General features: G+C 43.7%; 2 protein-coding genes across 4 annotated transcripts in view; one reads left to right on the forward strand and one right to left on the reverse strand.

Annotated features, from left to right (window-relative positions):
* The window catches only part of SMG9 (SMG9 nonsense mediated mRNA decay factor), a 39,389-nt gene extending 33,520 nt beyond the window's left edge, over positions 1-5,869 (reverse strand). Inside the window, exons 1-3 of one of the 2 annotated variants that reach the window (XM_073601911.1) lie at positions 5,676-5,869; positions 4,462-4,567; positions 3,206-3,370 (exon numbers count right to left, since the gene is read on the reverse strand). In XM_073601911.1, the coding sequence (XP_073458012.1) occupies positions 3,206-3,361 (156 nt within the window). In that variant the 5' untranslated portion in view covers positions 3,362-3,370; positions 4,462-4,567; positions 5,676-5,869. The remainder of the gene's footprint in view (positions 1-3,205; positions 3,371-4,461; positions 4,568-5,675) is intronic. The other variant, XM_073601910.1, reaches the window with a different exon arrangement.
* A 7,474-nt stretch (positions 5,870-13,343) lies between these two features.
* On the forward strand, positions 13,344-25,052 carry LOC141110530 (uncharacterized). Of its 2 annotated transcripts, XM_073601912.1 has the most exons (5): positions 13,344-13,452; positions 16,853-17,016; positions 17,460-17,514; positions 20,027-20,134; positions 21,945-25,052. In XM_073601912.1, exons 4-5 carry the CDS (start codon positions 20,045-20,047, stop codon positions 24,843-24,845), a joined length of 2,991 nt encoding a protein of 996 aa, XP_073458013.1. In that variant the 5' UTR covers positions 13,344-13,452; positions 16,853-17,016; positions 17,460-17,514; positions 20,027-20,044; the 3' UTR covers positions 24,846-25,052. The 2 variants fall into 2 exon arrangements, with proteins under 2 accessions (XP_073458013.1, XP_073458014.1); XM_073601913.1 differs by lacking the exon at positions 16,853-17,016 and having other exon boundaries at positions 13,359-13,452.
* The last annotated feature ends 681 nt before the right edge of the window (positions 25,053-25,733 follow it).

A 25,733-nucleotide genomic window follows, 5' to 3' on the forward strand; every position in this document is an offset into this window, starting at 1 on the left:
AGAAAATCAAACGAACGTTCCTAAAATTACATTTTTTTTGAAGGAAGACATTGTTTGTTTTTTAAATAAAAAAATTTGATCTCGGAGTCTGATGATATTTACCAGATTCACCCTTTAATATACTATTAGAGGATATATACACTATCTCTCCTCTAATAGTATATACAGTACACCTCCTCTAATAGTATATACAATAGATCTCCTCTAATAGTATATACAGTACATCTCCTCTAATAGTATATACAGTACATCTCCTCTAATAGTATATACAGTACATCTCCTCTAATAGTATATACAGTACATCTCCTCTAATAGTATATACAGTACATCTCCTCTAATAGTATATACAGTACATCTCCTCTAATAGTATATACAGTACATCTCCTCTAATAGTATATACAGTACATCTCCTCTAATAGTATATACAGTACATCTCCTCTAATAGTATATTTCCTCTAATAGTATATATCCTTAATAGTATATACAGTACATCTCCTCTAATAGTATATACAGTACATCTCCTCTAATAGTATATACAGTACATCTCCTCTAATAGTATATACAGTACATCTCCTCTAATAGTATATACAGTACATCTCCTCTAATAGTATATACAGTACATCTCCTCTAATAGTATATACAGTACATCTCCTCTAATAGTATATACAGTACATCTCCTCTAATAGTATATACAGTACATCTCCTCTAATAGTATATACAGTACATCTCCTCTAATAGTACATCTCCTCTAATAGTATATATCCTTAATAGTATATACAGTACATCTCCTCTAATAGTATATACAGTACATCTCCTCTAATAGTATATACAGTACATCTCCTCTAATAGTATATACAGTACATCTCCTCTAATAGTATATACAGTACATCTCCTCTAATAGTATATACAGTACATCTCCTCTAATAGTATATACAGTACATCTCCTCTAATAGTATATACAGTACATCTCCTCTAATAGTATATACAGTACATCTCCTCTAATAGTATATACAGTACATCTCCTCTAATAGTATATTTCCTCTAATAGTATATATCCTTAATAGTATATACAGTACATCTCCTCTAATAGTATATACAGTACATCTCCTCTAATAGTATATACAGTACATCTCCTCTAATAGTATATTTCCTCTAATAGTATATATCCTTAATAGTATATACAGTACATCTCCTCTAATAGTATATTTCCTCTAATAGTATATATCCTTAATAGTATATACAGTACATCTCCTCTAATAGTATATACAGTACATCTCCTCTAATAGTACATTTCCTCTAATAGTATATGTCCTCTAATAGTATATACAGTATATCTCCTCTAATAGTATATACAGTATATCTCTTCTGTTATTCTCAGAGTGGATTCGATATTTTTCTTCCTAACCATATAGTTGGTTATTTATATTTACCACTGTATAGAGATATTTAATAATAAATTGCCTTTTTTTTTTAAACTTTACATATTAACTAAATTATACACCAGATTTTTTTTAAGGTTATTAACTGACTAATCGATTAATCGAAACAATAATCGGCCAACTAATCAATTAGGAAAATAATCATTAGTCGCAGCCCTACTGCTTATGTAAACAAGGCAGACGGCCGTTCTGTGAGAGGGGAATGTGTTGATCTTGTGTTTCTGCTAAGCAGGAACACTGATCTTTGCATTCACCCAGTCAAAGCACCTCCCCCAGTTAACAATCACTCCTAGAAAACACAATTAACCCTTTGAGCGCCCCTGGTGTTGACCCCTTCCATGCCGGTGTCATTAGTACAGTGTCAGTGCATATCTGATCACTGTATTAGTGTCACTGGTCCCCAAAAAGCGTCAGTTAGGTATCCGATTTGTCTGCTGCAATATCGCAGTCCCGCTATAAGTCGCTGATCGCTGCCATTACAAGTAAAAATAAAAAATATCCCATAGTTTGTAGACGCTATAACTTTTGCGAAAAACCAATCAATATACGCTTATTGGGATTTTAATTTTTTACCAAAAACATGTAGCAGAATCCACATTGGCCTAAACTAATGAAGAAATGTGATTTTTAAACTTTTTTTATTGGGAATGTTTTATAGCAGAAAGTAAAAAATAAATATTGTTTTTTTTTCAAATTGTTGCTCTTTTTGTGTTTATAGCGCAAAAAATAAAAAACGCAGAGGTGATCAAATACAACCAAAAGAAAGCTCTATTTGTGGGAAAAAAAGGTCACAAATTTTATTTGAGTACAGCGTCGCACGACTGCGCAATTGTCAGTTAAAATAACAGTGCCGTATCGCAAAAAATAGCCTGGTCATGAAGGGGGGGGGGGGGGTAAACCTTCCAGAGCTGAAGTGGTTAAATCTGACATTTATTCTGTATATATTTTGCCTTCCCTGCTTTCCCACTCTTCATCAACAAGGCAATTAAATGTTTAATAACACCTTTCCGTTTTCATTACACACCCTAATTTTAGACCCAGTGACATCATCACTGGGTCTCTGTACTTCTCTGTGAAATTCAGGCAGATCATGGCTGGTGGTGGAAGGAGGCAGAGTGCTGTACAAAGTTTCCTGAAAATATCACATAACCCTGGCCTCAGTACTCCTCTCAAGATCCCTCAGCCCAGATACAAGCAGTGGGCTGGCTCTTGGGAGGAGTTATGCGAATATCAAAATGCCTTGATAAGTGGATGCCCCCATCTGGAGGAGTGGGCTATATTTGCATGCAGACCGCCATAGGAAATGCCCACATGTGTTTCTGAGCTTCCATAATTGAGAAAACTGAAATCCAAAGAATGAAAGGATTGGCCAGGGACAGTCAGGCTGGGGAGGAAAAGACCTGTTGAAGCCTCCAATGCACACTATAAGAAGCTCACAGTGTGCGGTTAAATCAGAGTAAGCAATATCAGTCCAGGAGAGGAGCCGGTACACCTGTGCAAGACTAAAGGAAAAGCCGGAGGTCAGATTTATAGGCTTCTAGGATGTAGAGATAAATGTTGTGTAGGAACAAACCTGAATGTATCGATAGTAAAGAGCAATGAAGCTTATGTCCACCAATCAGCTTTCACGGTTCTGTCTTATCTAACCTGATGGAAATCTGATTGGTTGTTATGTGCTGCTGTGCTTTACTTATATTTTTATTTATTTGGCGCTTTATCTGGGATGCCATAAAGGCTTTAACAGAAGCATAACCCGCTGTGCTTACCCATTTGTCCTGATCGCGGTCGCGTAGCATGGGGTCCCTTTCACGCGGAGGTTCGGACAGGTTCAGGTTGCCAGAAGGACCCTGGTCCATCCAACGGCGCCTCCTGCTGCGCCCGGGAACGTACATACTGGGTTGGCTGTGCCCAGACTCCGCCATGATTCAGTTCTATTGGAGAAACATCAAGCAACATGTAAAATCAAAGACTGACCAATGTTATCCAGAGAACAACGCAACTGCACTAAAATAAAAAAATAAATAAAAAATCACTTAAAGAGAACCTGTTACCCATTACTTTAAAGTGGTTGTAAATAGACATGTGCAGTGACAAAAAATGTGTTCATTTTCGTTTCATTCGTTTTTTTGCTTTTTTCGGAAATTCGAAAATTCGTAAATACGGAATTTCGGAAATGTGAAAATTTGGAAATGTGAAAATTCGCATTTCCGTATTTTCAAATTTCTGAATTTCAAATTTTCACATTTCCGAATTTCAAATTTCTGAATTTTCCGAATTCAAAAATTTGGAAATTCAAAAATCTGAAAAAAAAAAATAAAATCAGTAAAAATCGAAATAATAACTAACTATTATATTATAGGTATTGGAATTTCCTTTCAAACTTGACTGTTAGTGAACGTAACAAATACAAATTTATCTGAAGTTACGAATTTTCCGAAATAACGAAGGCCGCATCTAAACAAATGGAATGGAACAATAAATAATAATAATAATAAAAAGGTTTTATTATTGTTATTTATTATTATTAGATCGTTACGTTCCATCCTTTTAGATACGGCATTCATTATTGCAGATAATTCGTAACTTCGGAAAAATTCGTACTCGTTACATTCATAACAGCCAAATTTGAAAGGAAATTCCAATACCTAAAATATAATAGTTATTATTAGTTAGTTATTTCAGATTTTCAAGTTTTCTTATTTTTGAATTTTCATTCTTATTTTTAGATTTTCAAATTTCCGAATTCGAATTTTCCGAAATTTAGAATGTCCGAAATTTAGAATGTCCGAAATTTAGATGTTCCGAAATTTAGATGTTCCGAAATTCAGAAAATTCCGAAATTCAGAAAATTCCGAAATTCAGAAACTTTGGAATTAACGAATTTGTCAAAATTCGTTAAAAAAAGAATTTCGAACTAAACAAATTGCACATGTCTAGTTGTAAACCCTCCCATATACCCAGTGAAGTGACTGGCCTCAGGTGATCCACCGAGATGAAACAAATCTCCCTACATAATTTTTACCTGTTTATCTGCAGCCTTCTCTACTCCACGTCTGTTCAAAGTCCAGAATTTGCACAGCATTTCTCAGCTCCACAAGGAAGGGGGCGGGGATCCGACATCACACACACTGCAGAGAAAGGAAGGAACACTGCTCACCAACCCAGTGCGTGAAGATGTGATCAAGCCCCGATGTGCGGGGTGAAAAATGTCAGAGGGTGTGGCTGGAGCAGCACTGGCTGAGGCCACGTTTATCCACATATTCATGCACTGGGTCCTTTCTCGGCTAATGTTCCTGCACCCCCTGAGTGGTACGCAGACACCTTGCTTCCTTCACTGCAACCGGCGGGGAGATCATTGTCTCAGCTTAGAGCGGCACTGCAAGTTCTACTTGGATCATACACATTGTGCAGCATAGAGCTGAGTGTAATCTGAGCCCTGAGTGGAGGAAATAGACACACCCACTCTACACATTCTTATACGGAAACAGCTGAGGCGGTCATGCACCTGCTCTGTGCTGGAGAGGGACGGGGCCGTCTCCTGGGATTGTCTGGTGTCAGAAGCAGACAGAAACCACACTAGGTGCTTTGAATCAGGGTGGATATAAATCAATGATTTAAAAAAAAAAAAAAAATCTCCCTAATGGGGGCATTGAGGGGGGTTGGAACATGACAGGGGTTATAACCCTCCCCTACTCTATACAAAATAGAAAAAAAAAGTTTTGCCTATAGTTCTACTTTAAATCCCCCCCACCACACACACACACACACACACACACACACACACACACACACACACAGATGTGCAGCAAGTCTCTTCCAGGTATTGAGGACCTGCCAGAGATCTGCAGCAAATGTGCGCATGTGTGGGGGGGGGGGGGAATTTTCACAGCTGCGCACAAATGCTGCCATTTCTGGTATGTAGGACCTTGCAGAGTCTCAGTCCAGCCCCAAATACATGGCAAATAGCAGCTCCTGAGTAATGGGCGAAGGTCCACTTTAAGAGATCAGTACAACCTGCTAACCCTCCCCCCTTCCCAAAAAAATAAAAATCTTGGTGCACCAAAATTCCAACCTGCTATACTCAGAAAGCTCAATGGTGACAGGTTCTCTTTACTCCCTCTTCCACCTTCTGAGACTGATGTCATTTGGTTATAATGGAAGGTTAGGGGTGCGCTTTGCAGGTGCACAGCAAGCAAGCCTCCCCCCAGTCCCTGTGAGGGGTGACACCACACTCACCAGCTATCAGCTCTTCTTCTTCTCTGCTTCCACATGGGTCCGGCAGTAAATCAGTCCCTACCCAAACAGGAAACCAAAATTGCACATAACGTTCCGGGGAATAATATTTTTTCAGCAGATTTCACATTGGTCCGGCAGTATATCAGTCCCTACCCAAACAGGAAACAAAGACTACACAAAACGTTCTGGGGAAGAATAGTTCCTAAGCAGATTCCACGTTGGTCCGGCAATGAATCAGTCTCTACCCAAACAGGAGACAAAGTACAAACAAAACGTTCTGGGGAAGAATAGTTCCTAAGCAGATTCCACAGTGGTCAAGCAGTAAATCAGTCCCTACCCAAACAGGAAACAAAGACTACACAAAACATTCTGGGAAAGAATAGTTCCTAAGCAGATTCCACATTGGTCCAGCAATAAATCAGTCCCTGCCCAAACAGGAGACAAAGTAATACAAAACGTTCTGGGGAAGAATAGTTCCTAAGCAGATTCTGCATTGGTCCGGCAATAAAGTGGTGTAGTGGGTAGTGGACAGCACTCTCGCCTAGCAGTAATAAGGGTTGCTGGTTCAAATACCAACCACAACACTACCTGCCTGGAGTTTGCTTGTTCTCCCTGTGCCTGCGTGGGTTTCCTCCGGGTACTCCGGTTTCCTCCCACACTCCAAAGACATGTTGGGAGGTTAATTGGCTTCTGTCTAAATTGTCCCTAGTATATATGAATGTGAGTTAGGGACCTTAGATTGTAAGCTCCTTGAGGGTAGGGACTAGGGATGAGCTCCGGCGTGTTCGCATGGCGCACGTGCCGAGCCCGCCAGGAAGTCGGCACGGGGCAGCGCTAATCACAAGCAGTGAGACATTTCCCGATGTGCGGCTGCAGAGATCGGGAAATGTCTCCCTGCCTGTGATTAGCGCTGCGCCGTGCCGACTTCCTGGCGGGCTCGGCACGTGCGCCATGCGAACACGCCGGAGCTCATCCTTAGTAGGGACTGATGTGAATGTACACTGTATATGTAAAGCGCTGAGTAAATTGACGGTGCTATATAAGTACCTGAAATAAATAAAATAAAATAAATCAGTCCATACCCAAACAGGAGACAAAGTAATACAAAATGTTCTGGGGAAGAATAATTCCTAAGCAGATTCCACAGTGGTCAAGCAGTAAATCAGTCCCCACCCAAACAGGAAACTAAAGCTGGCCATACACCTATAGATGGTCTGCAGATTTTCTATGGTTAGATGGAAAAAGTGCAACAGATTTCTCCATGTATACTAAACTGTGTGGATGGAGGAATCTCCCACTGGGCCAAGCTTCAGTATCTTGCTAGTCAGCCCCGCTGGCTCTCAACCTAAACAATGCCTGCACCCAATCAGAATGTTCAGGTATTGTGAGAGCCAGCGGGGCCGACTAGCAAGATGTGTAAGCTTGGGCCAGTGGGAGATTCTTCCATCCACACAGTTCAGCGTAGATGGAGGAATCTGTTCCACTTTTTCCATATGACCATAGAAAATCTACAGATAATCTATAGGTGTATGGCCAGTCTAAAGCCTCATACACACGATCAGACTTTGTACAAACTTTCCCGTGGATTTTTGTACAAAGGGCGTTGGCCGTAAACTAATTAAGCATACAGACGGCAGGACTTTTTCAGCCAACTTTCACCAAATCACGTGGTTTTTCAGCTCTTTATCGCCACCCTTTGGTCAACTTCTGTATTGTTGCCTGATCTTTTGCATTGGTTCTGAGCATGCCTGTTTGTACTTTGGACTAAAGTCCTATGGACTTGTATACACACGATAGGATTTTACACCATAGGACTTTTGTTGCCGGAAAGTTTGTCTGTTTGCACAGCCAACATTTGTCCGATGAAAACCGAAAAAGTTTGTCCGATGGAGCGTACACGCGGTCTAATGTTGCCTTAAAACAGCTAATTTGCATGTTTGTTGTCACAAAGTCCTATCGTGTGTATGGGCCTTAAGACTGTACAAAACGTTCCAGGGGGAATAGTTCCATAGCTCCCAACTGTCCCTGATTTCGAGGGACTGTCCCTGATTTGATGTCCCTCTGTCCCTCTTTCCTCCTCATTTGTCCCTCATTTTGGTCTGATCTATACAGTTGTATATAAAATGCACTTTTTATCTTTCAAAAAGTATTTCCCAGTGCTAAACCTTTCATTCAATTTCTAAATTGCTGCATTTGTACATTTTAAAAGCCAATATAAAGGAATAGTAGTGGTAAAAAAAAAGCTCTTGTGGATTAATTAACCTTTTGTTTTGGTTAATTCTCCTTTAAGGGGGTGTGGCAGGGGGCGTGTCCTACGCCTACATACGTTTGCTAGTAGGTGTCCCTCATTCCCATCCCAAAATGTTGGGAGGTATGATAGTTCCTAAGCACCTTGGAGCCCAGTAAGGATGGGCTCAGGCGTTGTTCGCATTTCCACGTGCCCGTGTCTGCGCCCGCAAGGAAGCTGACACTGAGCCCCTCTAATCACAAGCAGATCGGGAAATGTCTCACTACCTGTGATTAGTGCTGCGCAGTGGCAGCTTCCTTGCGGACACGGGTAGGTGGTTATGCAAACACGCCTAAGCCCATCCTTAGAGCCCAGTGTTCTGCCAACACAGCCAACTTGGCAAAATCTCCAACCGCGTCACTTTCGGTGACTCTCCAGCAGCTTTAATTGGAGATTTTGACAAGTTACCTGTTTTCACAGAACAGCGGCAGCGTATATACACTACGCAGACATCCCAAGTCTCCTGCAAGGTGCGGGAGTCTCCTGCATTTCTGCTGCGGCTCCCATACACCCGTAGGCACCTTGTAATCTCCCGAGAATGATCGATGCGGCGGGAGGGACAGCTATGAACACCAATCTCCCTGTATAGCTTTTTTGCTGACAGCCGCTTCTCCTTCTCTCCCTCCCACAGCTGTCAGCTAAAAAGCTATACAGGGAGATCGGTGTTCACAGCTGTCCCTCCTGCCACCCCGATCATTCCTAGCTGTTCTGTGTGCTCCTCCCCTGGCCCCCCTCCGTGTCATTCTCCCCCCCTTCTCCTCCAGCCCCCTCCATGTCCTTCTCGGCCCCCCCATTCTCCTCCGGCCCCCCGGGTTCTCTTCCGCCCCTCCTGTCCTCCTCCTCCGCCCTCCCTCGCCCCCTGCAGCTGGCTCCCCTCCTCTCCTCTCCCGCCGGCTACGGGGGGGGGGGGAATCTGTCAGGAATTGGACACAGTGAGCGAGATCGCTCCTGTGTCCTGTCATAACTGAGCAGAGTAAACTGTGTTTACTCTGCTCAGTTTATGAAGGAACAGGAGCCTCTGTCTCCTGTTCATTCATCTTTAGTGCTGAGAAAGGGACTGGGGAATCTGTGTCCTCAGTCCTTTCTCTGTCTCAAAGGGAAGATGCAGGGCCATCTTTAAGGCAGGGCAAAGGGGGCAGCTGCCCTGGGCCCCATCATTGTTGTGGGGTCCTTAGCAGCTGCCTCATACTTGCCAACTATCTCAGTTTAAATTCCCTTATCAAAAAACAGAAAAGAAATCCCTGCGCTCTCATAAGAAACCCCCCCCCAAAGGAAGCAGCAGTTCAACTGTGAAATATTCACAACTAATAAGAAAAACAAGAAAAAAACTGCGCTATACAGTGAATAAAAAGTGCACAACAAATCAATATATGCAGCAAATATAAATTACACATCAAATCATTAGTGCACAAATGGTAGCAGAGTCCATAGATATAGGAGAAATCAAGAGTCTGGTGAAGAAGTAGGAGATGTCCCCGGATAATTCTCCGTGAAGATCGAGTGAGATAATGGAAAGCAAACACACCCTACACAGTGATCCTCCACCATCAAATATATGCGCTTACCAGATGGTACCACTCAAATTTCCCCTCCAAGTACACATCCTCTCCCCCCACTCCAAATCCCCCCTCCTAGCACAAACCCCCCCCCCCCCCAAAACATAAATTCCCCCCCACCACAATCAATTCTCCTCCCCCTTCACCATATCACCTCATCTAGCACAAACCCCCGAAAATCCCCTCTCCTGGCAAAAATCCTCTTCCCCCATCCCCCCTCCCAACACAAATCCCCCTAAATCACCACTCCTAGCAATTCTTACCCCCTGCTGCCCCCCAACCCCCCACCACCACAAATCACCTTCCCCCATCAATCTCCTTGCAGTACTCCACCCCTCCCGATACAGTAAACCACAGTGTCCAGGGCAGACGCCCCTCCTGCCCACCCTTTGTCACGGCCCTGGGGTGACAATTGTGCTCCAGCATTGTCACCCTGTCCAATGGAGACCCCACAAGGTGCTATTACAGGCATGAGAAATGGTGTGCAGCCATCACTGGACTGCCTGTGGATGGGAAGTGGCTGTAAAGAGGCTGGGAAGCATTTTTGCACATTACTGTGTGTTACACAACACACATTTCCTAGCCCCGTTTGGCATAGCTCCCAACTGTCCCTGATTTGGAGGGACTGTCCCTGATTCCTCCTCATTTGTCCCTCATTGTGGTCTGATCCATATAATTGTATATAAAATGCACTTTTTATCTATCAAAAAGTGTTTCCCACTGATAAACCTTTCATCTAATTTCTAAATTGCTGCAGTAGTAAAAAAAAAGCCCTTGTGGGTTTAACTAATCGTTTTTTTTAGATTAATTCTCCTTTAAGGGGGTGTGGCAGGGGGCGTGTCCTATGCCTACATGTTTTTGCCAGTAGGTGTCCCTCATTCCCATCTCAAAAAGTTGTTAGGTATGCCGTTTGGGATGGGGAACATTAAAAATGAATGTCACCATAAACGCAACATAGGTTTGTTGTTTTTTTTTTTTTTTAGTTTTGGATAGAGTGGAGAGGGATTAGAACACCTGTCAGTTTTTTTGGTTTTTTTTGCATTCTGCATGCTCCCCGTTAGGGAGTTTCTCAATCTCTATTTGTCCTGGTGACCCTTATCACCGGGAGTGAAAGTGAAAGAGAATCCCAAATTTTGGGTTGTCATTGGAACAAGAATAGAGGGGAAATCTTCCAAGGGGGACACTAGTTCTGGTGACGACCAGGAATTCCCTCACTTTGAAGGGATCTCCTCTCACTTCCTGTTGTGGTTATGGGACAGGAAGTGAAGGGAAATCTCCCCAATGGGGACACACATGGCAAAAAAACCCAAAAACGTGACAGGGGTTACAACTCTTTTTTACTCTATCAAAAAAAAAAAAAAAAAAAAAGTTTTGCCTTTAATTCTATATTCTGTAAACTTTGAAGACACGTTCCTTGTATGTCTGCACATACTCAGTCAATAAAGATGAGATCTTAGCTTTTAACATTTTAAAATGAAATAAAAGTTGCCGACTGCCGCACGCCAATATACGTTGGCACAATGGCAGCGTACCTGTACGTCCCCTTTAATTGGCGGGGCTAGCGAGCGCAAGCCGCGTACAGCATGACCGTGCCTGCTGGACCTGCGGACTCAATGTCCGCCGGTATCCGGGCAATCGTGTCATGGAGCCGCAGAACGGGGAAGTGCCTATGTAAACAAGGCATTTCCCCGTTCTGCCTTGTGATATGACAGAAATCACTGCTCCCTGTCATCGGGAGCAGTGATCGCTGTCATGTCAGTGGTAGCCCGTCCCCCCTACAGTTAGAATCACTCCCTAGGACACACTTAACCCCTTGATCACCCCCTAGTGTTTAACTCCTTCCCTGCCAGTGTCATTTACACAGTAATCAATGCATTTTTATAGAACTGATAGCTGTATAAATGACAATGGTCCCAAAATAGTATCAAAAGTGTCCAATGTGTCCGCCATAATGTCGCAGTCCCGATAAAAATCGCAGATCGCCGCCATTACTAATAAAAAAAAGATTAATAATAAAAATACCATAAAACTATCCCCTATTTTGTAGACGCTATAACTTTTGCGCAAACCAATCAATATATACTCATTGCAATTTTTTTTACCAAAAATATGTAATTTAAAAAAAATATTTTTTATATATATTTTTGGGGGATATTTATTATAGCAAAAAGTAAAAAATATAGCTTTTTTTTCAAAATTGTTGCTCTTTCTTTGTTTATAGCACAAAAAATAAAAACCACCAAAAGAAAGCTCTATTTGTAGGAAAAAAAGGATGTAAATTTTGTTTGGGTACAGGGTCGAACGACCGCGCAATTGTCAGTTAAAGCGACGCAGTGCAGAATTGCAAAAAAATGGCCTGGTCATTGAGCAGCCAAATCTTCCGGGGCTGAAGTGGTTAAATTGTAAAATCTAAAAAAAAAAAATTCTGATTTTAGAGATTTTTAACCATTTTTAACCCCTTCCCGCTGAGCGTACGCAGATGTGCGGCCTCGGCTTTCGGGGGTTATACTGGGTTAATGCCCGCAGCTGCAGGCATCATCCCGGTACCGTTTTGTAGAGCGGGCGATCGGCTTTCCAGGGATAACAACCGATGCGGCTAAAAGCCCCGGGGGAGCGGGAGGGGATGTCCCTCCTCCCGCTGATCTAAATGGGGCTCCCGTCCCACCGGGAGACCCGATCGACAATCCGCCACTTCCGGCGGCTAGGGACAGACTGGCACGAAGCCGGAAACGGCTTTGTGCCAGTCTCCTGATTGTAAACATGGAAGCAACGTCACAACGTCACTTCCTGTTTACTTGACTGCCAATGGCGCCGGTTTTAAAAAAATATACAGTATTCAGAATCGCCGAAAATGGCGATCTGAATACTTTGAAGTGCAAAGGAAGGATCGAGGGTCTTTTAGACCCCTGATCCCTCCATAAAGAGTACCTGTCACCACCTATTACTGTCACAAGGGATGTTTACATTCCCTGTGACAGCAAGAAAAGTCATCACATTTTTTTTTTTTTTAAACACAATTTAATAATATAAAAATAAATAAGAAAAAAATTAATTTTTTTAAAGCGCCCCCGTCCCCACGAGCTCGCACAGCAAAGAAAACGCATACGGTGTTCAAATCACACATGTGAGGTATCACCGCAATCGTCAGGACGAGAGCAATAATTCTAGCACAGGACCTCCACTGTAACTCTAACCTGGTAACTGTAAAAAAATTTAAAGCGTCGCCTATGGAGATTCTTAGGTACCGTAGTTTGTCGCCATTCCATGAGTGCGTGCAATTATAAAGCGTGACATGTTTGGTATCTATTTACTCGGCGTCACCTTTCATATTATACAAAAAAACTGGGGTAACTTTACTGTTTCCTTTTTTGAAAATTCATGAAAGTGTTCCTTTTCCTAAAAAGTTGCATTTAAAACACCGCTGCACAAATAACGTGTGACATAAAATATTGCAACAATCGCCATTTTTTATAAAATAAATATATATATATATATATATATATATATATATATATAATGTTTGGGGGCTCTAAGTAATTTTCTAGCAAAAAATTTTAACGAATTTTAACCTGTAAACACCAAATGTCAGAAATAGGCTTAGTCATGAAAGGCTTAAAATCCTTCTCCAACCAGAAGTGTTATGTAAATAAATAAAAGAAATAGGAAAATATTTTCTAAACATTCTCCTTTATTTATTTACAGTATAAATCTGCAGATCTGGTTTCTTTTCTAGGCTGGTGCCATGGATGTGAACTTTCTAAGGAAGAAGATAAAGGCAGCCAGCAGTGAATGAGTTAGCAGCCCAGCCTGCTGTCTCTGGTGCATGATGGGTAATGTAGTTCTGGGACTACACCTCCACCCAGCATGCTCTGCAGAGTGTTTCCAGGTTGTGCTTGCAATCTCCCACTTCCTGGCTGTAGTCGTTAGGTTGGTGGTAAGTGGCCCTTAGGGAGAAGTGGGGTTTGGGGGGTGCATTAGATTCTGTGACTGGTCATTTGGGGGTGATTTCCAGTGTTGCATGCTTCCCTGCAATCCAGTATAGAGGAGGGGTAAGTAGCAGGATCACTGGAGGTTTAGATGTGATCACCTCTGATCTCCAGGGACAGCCCAGCTCCTGTCCCTACAAATGTCAGTGACTACTTGTCCCCCATGCATTGGAAACCTGCCTCTGTAGTTTTATAGTTTCCTATGACATTTAAAAAGAAGAAAACACAAACACCTGGGGAGGGGAGGGCTGCTTTTGTAGAACTACAAGTCCCAGCATGCCAGTCAGAGCTGGCAGTGCTTTGCATGCAGCCTTTGCGATATAGTGTATAGTTTGTGCCTTCTGCTTCTGTAGAACTACAAGTCCCAGCATGCCTGTCGGTCCTTTGCATGCAGCCTTTGCGATATAGTGTATAGTTTGTGCCTTCTGCTTCTGTAGAACTACAAGTCCCAGCATGCCTGTCGGTCCTTTGCATGCAGCCTTTGCGATATAGTGTATAGTTTGTGCCTTCTGCTTCTGTAGAACTACAAGTCCCAGCATGCCTGTCGGTCCTTTGCATGCAGCCTTTGCGATATAGTGTATAGTTTGTGCCTTCTGCTTCTGTAGAACTACAAGTCCCAGCATGCCTGTCGGTCCTTTGCATGCAGCCTTTGCAATATAGTGTACAGTCTGTGGCTTCTGCTTTTTGTGGTACTACATGTCCCAGCATGCCTGTCAGGTGGAGCTGGTGGGGCTTTGCATGCAGCCTTTGCGTTATATAACACGAGTGTATAATCTGTGGCTTCTGTTTTTGTAGAACTAGAAGTGCCAGGGTGCATGTCAGACAGAGGTAGTGGTAATTTGCAGGCTTTGTTATACAGCACATATGCGGCAGACAGAGGTGGTTGGTGTTCTGCTTTTTGTAGAACTGCAAGTCCCAGCAAACCTGTCAGATGGAGGAGGTGGTGGTGTGCATGCAGCCTTTGTAATATAGTATGCATGCACAATCTTTGCTTTCTGCTTTTGTGGAACTACAAGTACCAGCATGCCTATCAGACCAATGCAATCCTTATACTGTAATATAAATATATGTATATCTGTGCTCAAAGATTGCATGCACACCGCCACTTCCATGCGGACATGCACACTGGGACTTGTAGTTCCACAAAAACAGAAGCCACAGATTGTGCGGACATGCTATGTTATTACAAAGGCTGCATGCAAACTACCACCTCCTCCTCCAGCTGACAGGTCCGCTGGGACTTGTAGTTCTTCAAAAGCAGATATTATGCACACAAGTCTCAGCAGATCTGTCAGATGGAGGTGGTGGTGGTTTGCTTTGTAATAATATAGCATGTATGCGCAATCTGTGGCCTCTGTTTTTGTGTAACTACAAGTACCAGTACACGTGTCTGATGGAAGTGGTGTTTGCATACAATCTTAGTGCGCACATGCGGAAATAAAAAAAAAAATATATATATATAATCTGCTATGCATGCTGGCACTTGTAGTTCCACAAAAGCAAAAGGCACAGATTGTGATATATATGAGCATGTGGGCATAAAGATTGCATGCAGACCACCACCTCGGACATACATGCTGGGACATGTAGTTCTATAAAAGCAGAAGCCACAGATTGTGCATACATGCTATTTTACAATGGCTAAGTATTGCAGCACACTTCCTTGAGATCATAGAATTGCTTTTTATAAGGCGCAATAAAAAAAACGGTTACACTTGTGGTCCCAGTGCTTATGCGTTTCAGTCCTGAATGGGCCTTAGACCCCTTTCACAATGAGCCGCGGCCACGTTAGGGCTAAAGCGCAGCTTGTTTTAATCACCACCACCCCCTCCATCTACCATGCTGGGAGTTCTACAAAAATAGAATTGTAATACTACATATATACTCTGTGTGTGTGTGTGTATATATATATATATATATATATATATATATATATGTGTGTGTGTGTGTATAATCTCACAAAAGTGAGTACACCCTCACATTTTTGTAAATATTTTATTCTATCTTTTCATGTGACAACACTGAAGAAATGACACTTTGCTACGATGTAAAGTAGTGTGGCGTATGAGTGCTGCCAGCATTGCTGCAGAGGTTGAAGGGGTGTGCGGCGTATGGTCTGAGCACTGACAGGCTGACCCCACCCCTCCCCACTCCTTCCCTTCCCTCCCTTCCCTCCCCTTCCCTTCCCTCCCCTTCCCTTCCCTCCCCTTCCCTTCCCTCCCCTTCCCTCCCCTTCCCTTCCCTCCCCTTCCCTCCCCTTCCCTTCCCTCCCCTTCAACCTCTGCAGCAATGCTGGCAGCACTCATACGCCATAGCTCCCAACTGTCCTGGATTTGGAGCAATGTCCCTCTATCCCTCATTCCTCCTCACTTGTCCCTCATTTTGGTCTGATCTATATAGTTATATAAAAAATGCACTTTTTATCTTTCAAAAAGTGTTTCCCAGCGCTAAACCTTTTCATCTAAATTCAAAATTGCTGCTTTTCTAAACGTTAAATGCGCCATTATGGCGGACACGTCGGACAATTTTGACACGTTTTTGGGACCATTGCCATTTTTACAGCGATCAGTGCTTTAAAAATGCATTGATTACTGTAAAAATGTCACTGGCAGTGAAGAGGTTAACACTAGGGGGGCGATCAAGGGGTTAATGTGTTCCCTAGTGTGTGTTCTAACTGGAGGCGGAGGGGACTGTGCAGATGACAGATCGCTGTTCATACTCTGTATGAACGGATGATCTGTCTGTTCTCCCCTCAGAGAACCGGAAACTCTGTATTTACACACACAGATCCTGGTTCTCAGTGTGCCCCAAGTGACCGCCGGGCACTCACATCGGCTCCGTGGGCGAGCAGGGGGCGCGGGCGCCCCTTAGTGGCCGAATATGTTACCGACGTAACATGATGGCAATTCGCGCAGCCGAGCCATGTTGCCACAGTATAACTGCGGTGGCCGGTCGGCAACGGTTAATGTGCGTCTTCTTGAGCCACCACATTTGTTGCCTTGCCGGTATGTTTTGGCTCATTGTCATGCTGAAAGACCCATCCATGACCCATCTTCAGTGTTCTGACTGAGGGAAGAAGGTTCTCTTTCCAAGATTCTACAATACATGGCCCCGTCCATTGCCCCCTCAATGCGGTAAAGTCGGCCTGTACCTTTTAGCAGAGAAACCGTCCCAAAGCATCATGTTTCCACCTCCGTGCTTGACTGTAGGGATGGTGTTCTTGGGGTTATTGTCATCGTTTTTCTTTCTCCAAACACGGGTGGGGGGGGTTGAGATAATGCCAAAGAGCTCAATTTTGGTCTCATCTGACCACAGCACTTTCTCACAATCCTTCTCTGAAACATGTAGATGTTCATTGGCAAACTTCAGACAAGCCTGTACATGTGACTTCTTGAGGAGGTGGGCTCGCCATGTTTGGAGGAAGAAAACTGCCGACTATGACCCCAAGAACATCATCCCTACAGTCAAGCACGGAGGTGGAAACCTGATCCTTTGGGGTTTCTCTGCTAAAGGTACAAGCCGACTTTATATAATATATGGGACACAACACTCTCTTATCCACTTGACTATATCTAAAATTATTGAACATAAAACCAGAAATCTCATTGCTCTCCTGCTTCTTACCTTTCTCCATGTTTCTCCCAAGAGGCAGCCGTGTATTGTGATCTCCCCGGGAATGTCTTTGGGTTAACTGAAATTAAAGTCAAATGTTGGGTGCAATATCCATTTATGGAACGTTGGACCTGATACATAATTATTAAAGTTACTCAACAGTTCGTGTCTAAGGATCTTCCCACTTAGCATTCATTTTAAAAAGTTTTAGCAGATGACGTACAGTCATTGCCAATTACATGTAGAGAACAGAAGCGGGTGAGAATCTACAGTAATGCATCAAAGGCATCATTTTTGTATCAGAATTTAATATTTATAATGTATATATGTTGTTGTCTTTCAGATGTCACACTTATGAATGTCGAATCTTTAACTTCCTTGAAAAGTCAGTACAAAAGGTAAGTAAATATATGGACAACAATTACCCCCCCCCCCCCCCCAGTCCGCAGTAATTTCTAAAGATATTGAAAGTTCAACAAGGAGTTTGGTGACTGGCTATATAAAATACAATAGCTGAAGGCTGAAGGGTCTATTTATAAAACATTCATTGGATGAATGTTACACACACATTTTTGCATACTGGATGAATTTTCTCTGTTTTCTAATAGATTAAAGCGTTTATTACCCTCAAAAAATTGGATCCTGTTCCCTTAAAGCATGATTAACAGCACAGTGATGGTGCTGTGTAATATGGCCCCTTGTATCACATGAAATACCTGGCTGATCCTGCCTGGCTATACCTCCAACCGCCCCCCGTAACCTGACCACGGTTTATCATGGCTACTGAGCCCTGACACCGTGGTCAGTTTACGTGCCTCCATCATCCGCTGCTATCCTCAGGTCTCCTCTGCCTCCCTCTGTCCTCCTCCCCTCCCCTCTGCTCCCCTCCCCACTGCTACAAAACTAAGTGATCTTTATACCATCTCCATTGTTAGATAACAACCTGTATCCTAGTGCCTGTGCGCTTTTTTTTTTTTTTTTTTAAAAGCTGATTTCTACCTGATTTCACAGCGTCTCCTGGCTCTCTCCTCCTCTCCTCCCCGGCTGACATCAGTGGGAATTCTCGGGTCCTCCCACTGGAGCTGTCAGATGGGGAGAGGAGAGAGCTGGGAGTCACGTGAGTGCAGGGAGGCGCTGTAAAATCAGGTAGAAATCGGCTTTTCTTGTATTAAGTACGGGCACTAGGACACATGTTATGGTATAAAGATCACATAGTGGCTTAACAACCACTTTCATTCCTGTAACTGACAGCACTATCTAGTGGCCAAAATGCAGTATAGTGTAGCATACCGCATTTTGGCCACTAGATTGGGATGAAGATCTAAGGAATTAAAATAGTGATTCTGTGCTGCTGGCCCACACTGCAGCAGCAAAGCTATAGTGCATGGGTGGCAAGTGGGTAATAGTATAAGTATAGACTTCATCAGAGGCATGTAATAGACTAATAAGGAAAGAACATGTCTCTCTAGGGTACCATATCTACCGACACCCTGAAGAGGTACAGACCCATTGTCTACACCAGTGATCTCTACACTGCGGCCCATGGGCCGAATGTGGCCTTCTGCCTGCCTTTATCTGGCCTTTGGGGCACTATGCCTCCCACTGACTCCAACAAGGAGGCACCATTCCTTCCAATGACACCAAACTGGGGCATAATTCCTCCCACTGATATAAACAATTAGGCACTATTCCTCCCACTAAAACCAATGATGGGGCACAAACCCCCCACCACTAAAACCAGTGATGGGGCACTAATCCCCCCCCCCACACACACACACTAAAACCAGTAATGGGGCACTAATTCCCCCCCCCACACACTAAAACCAGTAATGGGGCACTAATTCCCCCCCCCCCACACACACACACTAAAACCAGTAATGGGGCACTAATCCCCCCCCACTAAAACCAGTGATGGGGCACTACCCCCCCACACACACACTAAAACCAGTGATGGGGCACTAATCCCCCCCCCCACACTAAAACCAGTGATGGGGCACTAATCCCCCCCCCCCCCACACTAAAACCAGTGATGGGGCACTAATCCCCCCCCCCACTAAAACAAGTGATGGGGCACTAATCCCCCCCCCCCCCAAAACCAGTGATGGGGCACTAATCCCTCCCCCACTAAAACCAGTGATGGGGCACTAATCCCCCCCCCCCCCCACTAAAACCAGTGATGGGGCACTAATCCCCCCCCCCCACTAAAACCAGTGATGGGGCACTAATCCCCCCCCCCCACTAAAACCAGTGATGGGGCACTAATCCCCCCCCCCAACTAAAACCAGTGATGGGGCACTAATCCCCCCCCCCCACTAAAACCAGTGATGGGGCACTAATCCCCCCCCCCACTAAAACCAGTGATGGGGCACTAATCCCCCCCCCCCACTAAAACCAGTGATGGGGCACTAATCCCCCCCCCACTAAAACCAGTGATGGGGCACTAATCCCCCCCCCCCACTAAAACCAGTGATGGGGCACTAATCCCCCCCACTAAAACCAGTGATGGGGCACTAATCCTCTAAAACCAATGATGGGACAGTATTTTTCCCTCTACTGACACTGTAATATTTTTCCACTGTCCGTGTGGCATTTTCTACTCATATCTGGCTACTCTTGTCCTCTTAAAGCTTTGGAAGGACCTTGAATCGGCCCTTTGTTTAGAAAGTTTGGAGACCCCTGGTCTACACCAAGGGTCCGAGTATTTTCATGAAGCCGTACTCCCGTTACCGCTTGCTGAAAAATCCAAAACAAATTGGTTCTTATGGATTTACAATAAATATGATCGAGCAGCAGTATCGAATGGTGTAGTTGAGCCTTTGAAGGCCTGAAAAGTTAAGCTTGCATGCAGTTAAAATTGGAAGCATCTTTCGTTGAACCGATATCTCTGTTTTGGCTTGTGTCTCCTGACAGGGTACTGAAGTTCTAAACATGGATCCCTTTCATGGCATGGAGGTTGGTGCTGAGGTGGAACTCAATGATGGCTCCTTGGCTATAGATGATCACATCTCAATAAAACTGGTAGGTATAGCCACCTACTGTATGCTTTCAAAGTGTATCATTATTGCCTTTAAAGGAGATGTAAACTCTAACTGCCATTTGTCTTTTTACATCCTTTGTTGCATTGCAATGCTGCTGATCTTCTGCAGCTTTTTTGCAGCCACTACCTGGATATGTGCACTTCATTGATGATTGCATGACATTTTTCAGGGGGGTGGGGGGGGGGGGTGTCCTGATGGAACAACAATGGACCATGGATGAATAATATCTGTTAAATTGGCCACTTGTAGCCTTCATTGTAAACTTGCATGAGAGGCTGACGATGCTGGAGCATTGCATTTCTGGGAATTTCTTTACTGGAATCGTAGTATTGCTGTGGAATGAGTAAGCACACTATATGGCCAAACGTATGTGGACACCTGAGTATCAAACCTATATGAGCTTGTTGTTATAGAACAGGTATCTCCAAATTGTGGCCTGAGGGCCAGATGTGGCCCTTTGCTAGCCTTTATGCGGCCCTTGGGGCACTATTCCTCTCACTGATATGAGGCCCTATTCCTCCCACTGACACCAACAATGGTGCACTATTTATTCCACCAATACCAGTGATGGAATACTATTCCTCCTACTCCTACTCCTATTGACCACCAACCCTAAGGCCATATTTATTCTCACTCATGTAGGGGGCGTGTCATTTTCTGACCCTGCTGGCCACAATCCGGCCCTCATCAAGTCTGAAGGACAATAAACCGGCCCCTTTGAAAAGTTTGGAGACCTCTGCTATAGAACAAAGTCTCCACTCTTTTGGCTGCTTCTTTAACTTAAATCTGTGCTCCAGCTCCCCACTGAAAAATGTAAAGTCAGAAGCTACATGTAAAGTCAGAAGCTAATATAATATTAGGACTCTTGCCTTTTCCGGCATCCACCGATGACGGCACCGCAGCCGATGTTTCCATCAGCTCTTGAGTGCTGCCGCCACCATAGCCTGTAAGGCAAATCGGCAGTGAAGCCTTGCGTCTTCACAGCCAATTCCCTACTGCACATGCCCGAAGCGTGCTGCACTTTCAGAATGGCCTGGTGGCGAGGAAGGAGGAGGGGGGCCGAACCGCTGACGTACCTCACTGTGGCAAGGTATGACAGAAGTGGGGACAGAAGGCAAATGTGGCACCAGAAGGGGTTGGAGGAGACAGGTTCTATTGAATGAGACATCCAGTGTCGTCTTGTGCTCCACTGAATGTAATGCAATGCACATCATACTGCATTACATTCTTTCCTAGCCTTGATGGGCATGGGAAACTGTCAACTGCATGACGTCACTTCAGGGTCCACAACAAGAAGGGGAGGAAAGCGGATGTGTGTCTGCTCTCCTCCTTCCCCTCTTGCCAATGGCACCCGCAATGCCGGGCAGACAGATGGGCAAGCGGAGCCTGAGATCCATAGTGCAGGGGGGAAGCATTCGGGCGGCACCTCAGGTGCCCTTTTTCCCAGCACCACTACTCCCTTCCCTCCTGGTCACCTTACCTACAGAGAGGAAGGTTGGGAAGGGGGAGAAGAAGCCGTGCCAGCCCAGAGGTGACAGGCCCCCACCTCCTGGAGGTGACAGGTTGCAGACGATTGACTATGCTATATAAGTACCTGAAATAAATAAAATAAATTAATTAATAGTACACTTCACTAGAAACACCTGAATATAATAATTTGGTCCACATATGTTTGGCCATATAGTGTATATAATGAAAAAACCTTTTCAACAACATGCATTGGTTTTGTATGCTTTACAATCAAAATGTGCTTTCTGTTTTGGAACTGACCGCTCTCCTTTTTCCTCCAGGAGAACAAACGGGACCTACCTCTGTGGCAGCACCTCCATTACTTTGACGACTCCAGCAGTGACGAGAGCCTAGACCAGCAGTATGTGGATTCCACATCATCGGTGGTCAAGACCCTGGAAATCCCTAGTCGTATTCCTGAATTTAGGAGCCAGGTTGTGGAAAATAAGCAAATGGAGAAGAATAGGAATGTATTATCCACCAGTATAAATCTACAACCGGGCGCTTTCTGTATAAATGGAGAACAGAGAGATGACCATTATTTTATTTTGAGCAATGGCTACAGCAAAAACCTCCAAGAACAGGCTTTCCAATTAGCACCTCATTTTGAAGCACTGGGGATCCCATGCACTGAGGTAATGTCAGACTCTGGTCAACTACAGCCCAATTCCACAGAGGTTTACACAGAAACCACTTTGTCCTATGAAGAAGATCCAAGCTTGGTAAACTCAGAACAGAACAGAACTCAGTGCAACAAGACAATCAATCCCCTAGGGAGAAACTACAAATGTCAGCGATGTGGGCGCCAGTTTTCACGTTTGTACAATCTGGATAACCACGTGTGCATTGAGAAGGCTTTTAGGTGTCCCCAGCAAAATAGCAATAACGTAGAGACCATGAATAGGTTGGAGAAGATGTGTGCTGAAGCCCAGAAAGAGCTCCAGAGTCTACAAGGACAATACAAGAAAGAAGATGTAAGCACTCAGCCCAGTTCCTCAGAAGCTCAAATGTGGAATCAGGAGTCGCTCTCGGAATCAGTCATTCCAGCAACAGTTCCCTGTGACCAACATGAGTGTGAATCAAGCATCATAAGCACTCAAGAGTTTCATATTTCATGCGATGATACTAGTGAAAATGTTGCTTCCCAAAACGTGACTACCCTTAAAAATATTGTTGTTGTTGATATGGCCGATTGTAGTCCAACATTCCCTGAAGCAAACCAGGAACAAGACTCAGCAAAACAAGTGGAAGATATCGATCCCCAGCTAGATCAAATTAATAGTGAATGGACTCATTTGAATCAACATTTGACTTTCCAAACCAACGATGAGAACCCATACGATACCACCAATCCCACTCCTGAAGCTACAAACATTTACAAATGTCAGGAGTGTGGTCAAATTTGCAATTCGAGTTGTTCATTTACGAACCACATGCACTGGCATCAAACCAAAAAGATATTATCTTTGGTGAATGCAGAGCCATCACTGGGAGGCCAAGAATCAGATGGGACTACCCACCATGCTGATACAACCCCTCTAAGTCCTCAAATGGGCAACTGTGCCAAACCAACTCAAACGTTCACCTTTGAATATTGTGGTAAAGTATTTAATAGTCACGTTGCTGATGCCACTCACACAGTCTGGCATTTGAAAAAGAAGGGGCCTGTGACTGTTCTTTCAACTCAAGGGGCCAATCAAGAAACAGGACAGGTTTCATCGTTCACTACCAAAACGCAGAAAAGTGACGGGGCATGTACTAGTTCTGCGGACGTTTTAACTTGCCAGTATTGTGGAAGGGTCTTCAACAAGCTATGTGCCTACACCAATCACAGTCGTTGGCACGTGAAAGAAAAGGAGTTGAGAAACAAATTTAATGCTGAATCCAGACGGGTCCTCGTGGATGAAGAACGCTTGAAGGAAGGTGACCCCAACAACTTGTTGAATCAGGACAACATGACTTTTGATGTAGACCCCAACACAGGGGTGACTGATGTCTGCCTGGATGATGGTAATGTTCAAGGTTACTGCAGGCTGGTTAGGCAACTAAGCTTGGATGAGCAACACAACCTACCTTCATGTGAGCAAGTTGTCAAGAGTGAAGATGAAGAACCTAGTCACCCTCCGCTACCTATGCAGATGAAAACTAAACCGCAAACGCTACCTGAGGTTCTGGAATCTGTTCTTGAGCTTGTAGTAGGGACAGAAGAAGTACATGAGATCCTACTAAGCAAGGCGGGCCTTGTGTTTAGAAAAGCCGAAAATTTCGAGAATGATGAAGAAGTAGAGAAGGATCTGCATGAAATCTCTGGAATGTATTTGGAACCAGAAGAGAACCAGATCTCTGGAACAAAGTTGGAACCAGCAGAGAACAGGATCCCTGGAATGAAGTTGGAACCAGCAGAGAACAGCATCCCTGGAATGAAATTGGAACCAGCAGAGAACAGGATCTCTGGAATGAAGTTGGAACCAGCAGAGAACAGGATCCCTGGAATGAAGTTGGAACCAGCAGAGAACAGGATCCTTGGAATGAAGTTGGAACCAGGAGAGAACAGGATCCCTGGAATGGAGTTGGAACCAACAGAGAACCAGATCTCTGGAACCGAGTTGGAACCAGCAGAGAATCAGGTCCCCGGAATGGAGTTAGAACCTACAAAGAACCAGATTCCTGGAATGTGGCTGAAACCAGAAAAGACACAAATCCCTGGAAGGCATTTGGAATCAGAAAAGAAAATCTATTCTCCCAAAATTTTGCCATCCAAAATAGCGACACAGCTTTTAAGCAGACCTAGACCTCCCCACAGATGTCGCGATTGTGGAATCCGCTTCCATCAGATCTGGCGATTAAAGCAGCATCGACTTAAAGGGTTTGGAAAGACGTGCACTTTAAAGAAGCACCAGTGTGATTGCGGGCGAACTCCAATTGGTTCTCTACACTTCCTGCTTCACCAGCTGCAACATCTGAGTGACACTACCTTTACCTGTGCCGTGTGCAACAAGTCGCTGTGCGGTTATCGCCAGCTCCAAGCCCACAGCTTGGTTCACCCATTGGTATCGCAGTTCCAATGCAAATGTGGAAGCCGGTTCACAAAGCTGCCCAGATATCTCTGGCATTCCCTAAAAAACAAGGCAAAGCCTAAACCAAAGCTGCAAATGGGAGCTGGTACTGAACCATCGTTATAGTAAAGATGGCTTCCATTAAGGGGAATTCACAAATTCTGTAATGTTAAAATTGTTTATATTTTTGCAATATAGAAGTACATTCTGTAATCATGTACAAAGAGAGGATATATTTTGTATAAATATTATTTCAAGATTGTTAAAACAGATTTCATTTAATTTAGAATTTCTTTTACAAAGGTTTAAAAATAAAGTTTTGAAATAAATGTTCCTAAAAATGACACTTTCTCGTTTAAATCTGCACCTTGCAAGCTCGTAGTCGCACCAGTGTTAACTGGGCCTGAAACGGACCCATTCCTCATTCCTTTTGCTATCCTAAGTACTTAGAGGCTGTTGTAAGCTCTTTATTGCACACTCCCCTATCACTTATTTCCAGCAATGATAGCAGCTGTGAAACTCCATGTAAAAATCAACTCTACCTTCAGAAGTCTGCCTGGATATCATGACATCAACTGTCCTTACCTAATTAACTGAGATTATTAATTTCTTTTTTTTATTACTCTATGAAAATATATATCAGTCACTAGAAAGAAAATAATTGCAGCCAATCAGGAAAAGCTCTACATTTAAATCCTGAAGTTAAAGTTGATTTTTACACTGAATGTTCACAGCTGCTATCTAGGGATTGCTATAGAGTTGTGACAGAGGGAGCAATAAAATGGTTACAGCAGCCTCTATGCACAGGCATACTATATGGTTAAAAGTTTGTGGACTATATTAAAATTAAGACACAGTAGAAAAAGATTGAGCTCTGGAGTGATCCAATGAAGCTGTTAAAGCTGAACTCCATCCTTCCCATCTTGGATTGTTGTACAGGTTCCTTTCCTGTACTAAAATAGCTTATTCTGATTTCACTGCAAACTGTGAGTGCTGCAACAAGTTTAATAGAGC

Source organism: Aquarana catesbeiana, linkage group LG10 (genome assembly GCF_042186555.1).
Source record: "Aquarana catesbeiana isolate 2022-GZ linkage group LG10, ASM4218655v1, whole genome shotgun sequence".
In the NCBI taxonomy this organism is placed as follows: Eukaryota; Metazoa; Chordata; class Amphibia; order Anura; family Ranidae; genus Aquarana; species Aquarana catesbeiana.